Source organism: Varanus komodoensis, unplaced genomic scaffold (assembly GCF_004798865.1).
Source record: "Varanus komodoensis strain SLA01 unplaced genomic scaffold, ASM479886v1 scaffold23, whole genome shotgun sequence".
Taxonomy (NCBI): Eukaryota; Metazoa; Chordata; class Lepidosauria; order Squamata; family Varanidae; genus Varanus; species Varanus komodoensis.
Window position 1 is genome coordinate 17,111,078 of NW_025335627.1, and position 10,337 is coordinate 17,121,414.

The window sequence follows — 10,337 nt, forward strand, 5'->3', positions numbered from 1 at the left end:
GGCTTGTCCCACATTCCTAGGCACCCCACAGTTCTGCTTCACATTCCAATTCTGATTCTTCTGAAGCCCAGCCAGCAGTCCTTGAGGATGAGCGCTCACAGCAGCCATCTTTCTCACTCCCAACAGTTACGTTAAACTCTGTATTACACATTCCTGGTTGTTTCTCATTACTTCTGGACAATATTACTTTTAACTTTTACTTTTGGAAGCATTGGTTTTCCTCTTGCACAAAAAACATTACGTGCCAGTATTTTTACCAGTCCCCTTACTAGTCTTCTTCACCAGATGTTTTTTCAAATACTGAGGGCTTTTCTTATGGAGCCATGTCTAGCCATTTTTATGTAAAGAACCAGTTTAATTTGAAAATAGTGGGATAAAACAGTATTTTTACAGTCCAGTGGCAGCATAAAGCTGGAATACCAAAAAGAGCCTCTCTGTAAAAGCCACCCACCATTCCTTATTTGGCAAGAGTATGTAGAGAAGGTCCTCTGTTAAGATCCTGGAAGATATACATGTGCTGGGAATGAAATAAACAGTTATTCTTGGTGTGCTTTCCAAGGCTTGGGTGGCACCAACTCTTCGGATGAGGATGGTGAGGACTGGAAAAGAAGGTCTGGGGACATAGAGATGGTGAAGGAAGGAGAGTGTATTTCAAGACAGTCATCTTCAGGGGTTCAGGCAGATCCTGGGAGCCTACAGGTTTTGGAAGTGACAGGAGGAGACATGCGAGAGAAGCCTGGTCTGATCTCTGCCCCTAGAACATGGTGTTGGAAGAGAAGGGCTAGCCAGCTAGTGGGCCTGTGTAGATCTAGGATGCTGGCCCTTCTCCAGAGGGGCACAGCCAGAGGAGTAGAGACCAGGGTTACTGAAAAAGGATTCTCAGAAACAGTTTCTAGTTTGGGTTCAACAAACTGCTCTGTGCATGCTCAGAGACTTTCCCTCTGTTGGCTCTTAGTTTGCTGGCTGTATGTTGGTAATGAAGTGCTTTTTCCCAGAGTACTCTCTGTTGTTTGAAAGGAAGGAGGAGAGAACTCAGTTCCCCACATTATGGGAGGAAGTGATCCTTCAGGTAACTTTATTCCTCAGAACTTTGAACTGAGCCTGGAGGTCAATGGAGATGGCAAAGCACTGGCATCCTTATCAACCAACATATTTTGCTGCCTTATTTTGGACCAGCTGAAGTTGGTTTGGACCAGCGCTAGGGTGTGTAGGTAAACAATGACTGGGTTTGCCCAACACATTAAACCATGGCTGGTTATGAGCCATGGTAGTATATATTTGGTCTAAACCCAGCACTCTTCCCATAAGGTGGTTCATAAGCTATAGTTTGTAGTAAGGTATAACAAAGCCATCATGTCTTAATTGTGTTGTTCAGACTTGGATAATAAAGCTAGAACTCTCCCTGGAAGCAAAAAATGATGAAATTGAAGCTGTCCTATTTCATAATGAGACGGCAAGGCTCAAGGGGGAACACAATCTTGCTAGGGAAAATCGAAGGCAGAAGAAGAGGAAGACCAACTATGAGGTGGATTGATTCCATAGAGAAAAAGCTACAGCCTCAAACATAGAAGAGCTGAGCAAGGCTGTCAAGGCCAGGACATTTGGGAGGGCTTCATTCGTAGGGTCACCATAAATCAGAGAGTAGTTGGTGACAGATGACAGCAGCAATGAATCAAAAAAAGGGAACGAAAAGCAGTAGAAAAGCTTGCCTGTCTAGCTAAGCGACTGGAGCGCTGCCACCTTTCCCAGGCCCCCCAAAGCGCCAAAGCTGTAGTTGAGATAACTGGGAAAGGCTTTCTTCTCCCTGCTAACAGCAGTGAGGCACTTCAAAATTTGGAAACCCCCATGCAGAGAGGAAGGCTTGTCTATTTGAATCACAAGCATTTGCAGCATCCCATTGGGGTTTCCCTCAGGTTTTGCCATGTCCTGACATCCCATCCACTCAGAGTAAGTTGAAAACTGACAGGACAGTTGGAGCTTCCTAACACTCCCCGAACTCTGGAGATCCTGCTTGGAAAAGGGGAGAATTAAGGGGGTGAGCCCAAAATACTTTGTTACATGTTCAGGGGGGTTGGGTTGCGGGGGCTTCTGCTTCTGTGTTATTCAGAGTTCAGGAAAGTGAGGACAGCCCAGGGTCACCACCAAAACCCCTTGAAATTTCTGCTGCAGAGGGTGCTTTCCACACACCTGACTTTTTAAAAAAGGATTTAAGCATCATTAGCAGTGGGCTACAATTTTTCATTTTGGCATGGACACTGTGCCCATGCAGAGAAGTGTCCATGCCAAATTGTAACTTTGTAACCCACTGCTAAATATTTTTTCAGATTTATTTTTAAAAGGATGTGTGTGGAAAGCACCCTCGAATCTGTGTTAACTCAGCAGGTTTTTTGGGAGGTGTTCATGTGGCCCTGGGATGCTCTCATTTCCCCAAGTATGGATAAGACAAAGACACTCTCTTAAATATCCAAGCCATGGCCAGTGCTAAATGGCTTGCCTCAACTTGGTGCTCGAGCTGTGCTCCCAGGATACCGCAGGAAGACTGAGGGAGCGGGAGGAAATATACTCAGAGAGGAATTTAGCCAAGGGCTTCACATGTTGTGTGAACCCAGGCCATCTCTGACCAGAATGGGTTACAGCTGTTCTTTCAGCCTGTGAGAAAGACACTCTGGACCTCTGAGACCACCTATGCCTCCTGCTAAAGTGTTGCACCCAAGACCATCCCCCAGACAAAGCATCTGACCTTTCAGGGCCCCAATTCATGTTGTTGATTATTATTTCTAAGAATGTGTATCTAGATATTGGGTTGGCTACAGGTGCTCTGTTGAAGGTGGCAAGTTCAGAACATTTTAAATGTTCTGTCAACTATACTTGCATGCTTTTCACAGTTTCCAAAATAGTGTGATCAGAGACAATTAAAGTAGATACGTTGTAAGGCTTTCTGATGTTGAGTGAATCTTTTACCTTGGCTTTAAGCATTTTCGCCTCTGTATATCTCTGTGAGCTTGACTGTTTCCCCCCATGTATCTATACCTTTACTCTCAGCACACCATTATGCAGTTTGGAAATCAAATCTCCTCCTCACTTTGCCAGACTGTAGAGAGAGAAGTTTAAAGTATGTATACTTATGTTTATTTGAACTCTCTTTTAGAACAGAAGCCAACATTCTCAAACATCCGGAAGAAGGGGTACTTAGAAATTAAGAACAACAGAGACAGCTACTGGCAGGCGTGTTATGCAGAACTCTTTCCATATGAACTGTATCTGTACTGGCTCGACAGCAGTGGTAATCAGAACCTTCCTACAGTCTACCTACTTTTGCATTTCCAAAGCATCAATGTGGAAGCCAGTGTGGTTGATGCAGTTCTGTTCAGTAACTCACATCTACAGCTTAAAGCAGAATCCCCATGGGAGACCTTGGACTGGGGGCAAAAGCTTTGGGAAGCCGTGCATTCCTCAGTGCCATCTTTCCTGAGGCCACAAGGAGACTTGGAGAGCTCACAGAAATTAGACAATGATGAGAGGGGCATCACCCAAAATCATGTTTTACAGAAGGAGCCTGCTGATTTTTTCCGCTCAACATCTCTGACTCCAAACATCAAGGACTACCAAAACATTCTCAAATCAGGGACTCTTTACAGATTGACCCTCCAAAATAATTGGAAGGCCTTCCATTTTGTACTCAGCCAGTCTCTCCTCCTGGCATTTCAGACTGGTGGGATTGACGAAGACCCTCTGTGGAGCCACAATATTGACATGTGTCTCTCTGTCCAGACTGATATTCTGGATGATTGTGACTCTTGCTTTCAGGTGATCTTTCCTCAAGATGTGCTTCGTCTGCGTGCAGAGACTCGTCAAAGAGCTCAAGAATGGATGGAGACCTTGAAGACAGCTGCCAATGCTGCAAGCTTGGGTCAAAATATGCAAGTAACTCTCAGAAACAAAGTCCAAGGCCAGTCCTGTGGAAAAGAGCAGAGGAAGATCAAGCGCCAGTCCGTAACCACTAGCTTCTTGAGCATCTTAACCACTTTGTCCTTGGAAAGAGGACTGACTGCCCAGAGTTTCAAGTGTGCAGGTAAGCAAATAAATGGCCCTTGTTCTGATTCAACTGTGCTACTTACATGTCTTTCCAGGGCATAAGAGTTCTCTGCTGAGTTTTGCATCACTGCCTCTTGCAGTGTCTAAGACTTGTCTGTGCCTCTGCACATGTCCTATATTGTAATGAGCTGGAATGCATGTGCCAAGTATCTTTTCCAGGCAGGAAATGATAGACCTATTTATGCCACTAGTGTTAGCCACCTCCTGGCTAGGATATCCATGTGCAGTCTGGTCTTGTGAATGGTTCTGTGTCTTCAGATAGCTGGCAAGTATAATACATCATCCTACATTCACTAGATCAAGTTGCCATGGCTGAACTTAGGAGTATCTTATTTCACTGTGTAGCTCATTGTGAATTTACAGAGCAAAAACTAAGATAATATGTAGAACACCTCTTCCGGGTGTGGAGGAACACCCTGTGCAGGAGATAGAGAGGAAAAGGAAGATCTGCCGTTCTCTTTCTGTTGATCTTTTCTACAGTTTGACTGGAGCAAGACTCCTGTTCACACTCAGACTGTGCCCACTATTCTCCAGTTCAGTTGGGACCCCAGAATTGCCAGTGAGGTTGCTAGAAATCAATAAGAGGTGCTCAGGGATCCAACTGTAGGCCTCTTCCTGTATTCATTTAACTGCATAACCTGCACTTAAAGCAGCATTCAAAGTTGGACTAGCAGGTATCCTCTTGTGGCCTTGAGTGAATGTGTCTTATTCTCAGCTTCAATTTAAAAGTCACTGTAATAGTAGGAGATCCTATTATTGCTCTTACTTCTGCAAAGTACAAGGGGTGAAATCCAGCAGTGTCAATTAAAATAGACACCATTGGCAAAACAGACCTTCCACCCCCACCCCCTGCAAAAATAAATCTGCCCTGGATGGTTGAGGACCCTTTAAAACAGGTAGGGAAGTGCAGGGAGATGGCAGGAGGGAAAAGAGGAGAAGTCTTATTACATGAGTGGAAATCCACTCACATGGTGTTGCGTATTACTCTTGAACTAGTCTTCTCATTATATTACTATGGTGTAAAAAGAATTTTCCAGAGTAGTAAGAACTGGAGCAAGTGAGAGTGGTGGCAGAATTGGCCATGAAAGAGTCCTGGCAACAATTTGACATTTCTCAAGGGGCGCTTGAGAAGGTAGGAGGTGGTAATGTGGAAGGAAACTTGCAATGCCATCTGTTTGCTGATGCCCAGGAATGCAGCAATTAGTAATTCCAGCAGGGGGCAGTGTCTGTAAAGTGTCTCACATTTTAAGGGCAAACAGCATTTTTTAATTACCTGTAATAACCCCCTCCCTAGCCGGTTGTTTGTTTTCTTTTTATTACCATCTTTCAATTCATAAATATTAAGTCAATATTAAGCTTATTTTACAATCAGCCACTTCCTCTGCCTGTCATTATGAGTGTACTAATTTATTTCCCTCAGTGCGATTACATTTCTGGTAACTTCTCTGTTGATAACCTTACTTTTTCATCCTCATGCCACAATTAGTACCCTTGAAAATATTTCTTCTCATTTGTACAAATGGGTGGACGATGCTACATTTTATAAGCTATTTGAGCAAATTATTTGTGTCAGGAAGAGCAGTAGGAATTAGTGCTAGAGGTTTTTCTGCTATATGTGAACAGCTTGAACTGTCCCCAAATGCATCCTCATGTAGAGGAATGTCAGTATGAAGGTGGGAGTTATGTGGTTACAGCTGGCAATGGCTGGACAAAATATTGTCTCCCTGGGTGTGCAGATCAATTTGTGCTTTTTGCATTGCAGCTGTGTTTGTCTCTTCTCTCTCCAGCATCATTTAAAAATTCCTCCTTGTATGGGAAGGCTTTGACAGGAAGGAGGGCAGGTCTGTGTTAGGCAGTGATGTTTGTCACCCAGGTAGGTGGAAAAGCCTGCTTTGCCTCTGGGCCTTCTTGTCTGTGATGTGGGCACCTGTGTGTTTCCTGGTTCACACTCACATTTCTGATCCTGTGGCTAGACTTGGTAAATGGTTCAGGAGGTCAGAGAACATCTTGTATAATCTTGGACAAGATTTTCAATGGGAGGCCTTTTTATAGTCCCATGTAAACACCCCTGAGGTTCCTGAAGGAAAGAAAGAGATATAAGCAGTGAAACTGAAATAGTTTATGGTGATTTACATCATAAATGTTCTAAAGCTAAAGAGCAGAAAAGCCATGCTTTGGAGACTGCAGAACTGTGTGTGTCAAAAATAGTTGCTGCAGATCTTGAATTGTCTTTTCCCACTGTGAAAAATGTCTGCTCTTTTAACTTCATGGGGTGGCTGTTTAACCTAGTAGGACTGTTGCTGGTAATTGCATCTTGTAGACATTAGGTGCACCCCCCCCATTCTGCCCCCCTCATACCCTCACCCCATTCCCCCACAGCTGTTAAAGAGGGGTAAGCTTTGTGGAGGTAGAAAAAAAGTTTTTCTGCAAATTCTTCAGTCATTTAGTGCAAATTCCTGTAATTACCATCATTGTGTCCCATCTGAATGGCGCATAATACAGCAGAAGCCTTTCCTAATTGAGACCTTACAGGAGGTACAAATCCCTTCTTTGTTCAGCCTGACAAATTAGTGCCAGAAAGTGGCAGGGTCCGAGTGGGAATCAAAGACGAGCTGCACAAAGATGAGACTTAAGGCTACAGTAATAACCCTCTCTTGTTCTTCAGGGAAGGAAAAAAGTAATGGCCAATGGAAAAATGAGGTATCCCCCACCTCTTTTGGGGTTTTTTGTTTTCTTGTAAATTCCCTTGACATGACAGCACCTTGGGGCTGCTTTATTTATTTAGTAAAAGTGATTAAATAGTTATACGACAGAGAGACCCATTGTCTTCTCCAAAAACACCCCCCTACAGATCCCCACTGCCTTGGCTAATTGATTGACAATGAACCTCTGATAAAGGAGTTTGTTGGAAGGATTTGATGGGGACAAGGTTTTTTCCTCCCACCCTTTCCCCATTTCTTTCTTTTTCCTTGTGTCAGAATTTGAGGTGGGGGTACATCTAGTTTGAATTGCACTCTACATTTTTTCTTCCTATCCTCCTGTTCAAAAGCTTTTGCAGAAAAAGCTTCCAGACAAACAGCTGACACTCAGAAGTGGGCAAAGAAGAATGTATCTTTAGACAAGTTTACCTTGGGCGCCAGCTAGCATTTTCCAACCACCACTAAAAGCCATGGTTAGGCCCAGGGATATGACCAAGGAAAAAGAGGATAGGTGAGGAACAGATTGTTAGTGTATCAAGGTCAGAAGGGCCATTCCAAAAACAACAACAACAACAACAACAACAACAACAACACAAAAACCCAACAACCTCAAAACAAAACCCCAAAGTAATTTCTTTAGGAATAGATTACTTCCCTGGGCCTGGAAATAGAAAAGGCTCTGCCATGGCTGCAAATCTGTATGCAGTTATCTCTGAGGGTAAGTCGATAGGTTCTGAGTAGATGTGTAAGGTCTCACGGCCAGTTTGTTTGCATTTACACCCTCCCCGCCAAATAATTGCATCTGATTTTGTGGTGGTTGTACTTCTCAGTGTCCAGGATCCAATGTTCTGGAGAGGTTGTGAAGCCATTTGAGCTCCAGTGCAAAACTAAAATAGCATTTTATTTGTGGCATTGTTCCAAAAACTCAGAAGCTAATCCATGGTCTTAAAGAGATTTACTAACTAGTAAGTTTGCATAAGTATCCCAGGTACCGATGTACTACTTCCCATGCCTACTCAGAAGTAAACCTGTTGAGATCAGTGGGATTTACTCCTAAGTGCATGCTTATCAAATTGCAGCCTAAATGTTGCAGAAGGAAATGAGTATATGTTTACTGAAGACCAAAGTCCCATTATACTTTGTGCTTGAATAAACATATCAAGGAAACCCCATTTCCACCCTGTCCTATAGTTTTCTTTATCGCTACTTCGTCCACGTAATTGTTAAACAATTCATGTACTATTCTTATATGAGTGTTCTTAACATTTAAGAAGTCAGATGCAAAATGCCTCATTCAGCATCCTGTAACTTCCTATACATGCATTGCAGTAAGAAAGATCAGCAGGAAAGAAAGTGGCAATAAGAGAAAAGTGAAAAAAATCTTGGCTATGAAGAAATCCATGTTGACCTCATGCTACAAAGGAACAGAGTCTTTTACTCAGAATCACAATAAACATTTATATAATGCTTTAGAGAGTTCAGACAGCTTCTTATTATCTCAGTAGCCTTCATGGTGACTTCATTGGCCAATATTAATATTTCTGTATTGCAGGAAAATGTCTGAAAGAGAGAGGAGAGACCTACATAAGACTGAACTGAGTTTTGAACAACTTACACTTCCAGCCACTATATTGCACCAGTTTTATTCTAACTACCAAGTTTGCATGTGTTCATTTTAGACAAATAATTTCTTGTCATTGGAACTACTTGGGTTTTCACACATTTTCAGTACTTCAGCGAAGGTCCAGTGCCCATGTTAGACTTTAGTGCACAGATAGTCGACCTGGTGCCTATGAGTATCAGTGCACCCTTGAACAACTTTCTTGCCACGTGCCCTTCCATACTTTTTAATTAACAAATTTTCTTTTGAGAAGTTGTGGTCATTTCAAAGCAAAGTGGAGGCCTCCAGCCACTGTTGTCTTCATTTGCTGTGATGAACATCTCTGGATCACAAGTGGGGCTTGGAGAGATTCTTATTAAATCAACTTTCTCCCTCTCCCATTCATACACATGCACACACAGAGGGAGGGAGAGAGGGAAGGAGGGAGAGATAGTTGGCTGTAGACAGATGTTTTCCTCTGCAGTATATCCAACCACAAAGAATAAGAAGCGGAGGGGAAGAAAAGGTGGCTCCTGCAACTTCTGTTTGCTCAGCTATGCCTTTCGTTGCTGCTATGTTGTGGTGGTCACCAGGTTAGTTTCTCAAATAACTAATGTGCCCACAGGCACCCAATGGTTAGGGTTCGGCATATCACCAAGGGGTGGCATGTAGGAGTCACGCCATGTGACTGGGATTATGTAACTCAGAAGCATGTTAGCACAATTGTAACATATTTTTGGTTGGCCTATGATCTCTGTAATGTGCAAGCCTGTGATTGGTTTTATCTCTGAAAGCTCTGAAAAGCCACCCACCCCAAAATTGATATTATTCAGTGGCATGAAACAGCTTTTGAACCTGGAGGCTTCATTCAACTAAAATGGCCAATAATTATTAATACGCCTACCTTACTTGACACTGGCTAATCCTTTTTCAGAGCTATCTAAGCTGTTGATCATAGCTACATTTTGTGTCACAGACAGGGATCTTAAACTTCTTTCTACTGGAGGGCCAATTTCAATTTTGCCGACGTTCTCTGGGGCCATATCCCTGTGGCAGGAAGGGCTAGAACAAAGGGGTAGGGCCAAAATACAAAAATGCCATTATAGTTGGGATTCAATCAGATGGGGATTCGGTAGAAGCAGTCTGGGTGAAACTTAGGGGTTTTGATGGGGAAAGAGACCTGGCAGTGGGGGTATGTTATCACCCTCCAGGTCATCTTGAGACCCTGGATGATATCCTGACAGACCAGATTCTAAGGATATCTCGGGGGAGGGACACAGTAATTATGGGAGATTTCAGTCTCCTGTTTTTTAGTTGGGAGACTCACTCGGCGGTGATAGCCAGGTCATGTCGCTTCCTAGAAGCTATAGAGGGAGGGTTCTTCACACAGAGGGTTCGAGAGGCGACGAGGGGGGTGGGAATCCTTGACTTGGTCTTGACCAATAGAGAGGAGCTGATTATGAAGTACAGATTAGGGGAACTCTGGATGCGAATGATCACTCCATCTTTTGCTTTGAGATCAGGGGACTGGGGATGTGCAGCAGGTCGAGCACTAGAAGCTGGGACTTCAAGAAGGCCAACTTTGGCCAACTGAAGGCCAGACTGGGGAAAGTCTCCTGGGATAGGTTACTGGAAGGCAAGCGAGTTGAGGAGGGGTGGATGCCACTCAAAAGGGAGGTTTTGGAGACACAAGCCTTGACAATACCTCTAGTTAGTAAGGCGGGGAGGCGAAGGAGAGTGCCGCCATGGATGCAAAAGGAGGTGGTTAGAGGGATTAGACGAAAGAGGAACCTCCATAGGAAATGGGTACTGGGGCAAATAGACAAAAGGGTATACCGGGAGGAGGAGGCCCGTTGCAGAAGGATTCTTCACAAGGCTAAGGCTGATTACGAGCTGAGACTTGCTAAGAATATCAAGAGCAACAAAAAGGGCTTCTTTCAGCA

General features: G+C 43.7%; 1 protein-coding gene across 5 annotated transcripts in view; it reads left to right on the forward strand.

Annotated features, from left to right (window-relative positions):
• Positions 1 to 10,337, forward strand: part of PLEKHM3 (pleckstrin homology domain containing M3) — a 130,712-nt gene that overhangs the window by 23,683 nt on the left and 96,692 nt on the right. For all 5 annotated transcript variants that reach the window (XM_044431860.1, XM_044431863.1, XM_044431864.1 and 2 more), the window contains exon 3: positions 3,149 to 4,072. In XM_044431860.1, the coding sequence (XP_044287795.1) occupies positions 3,149 to 4,072 (924 nt within the window). The remainder of the gene's footprint in view (positions 1 to 3,148; positions 4,073 to 10,337) is intronic.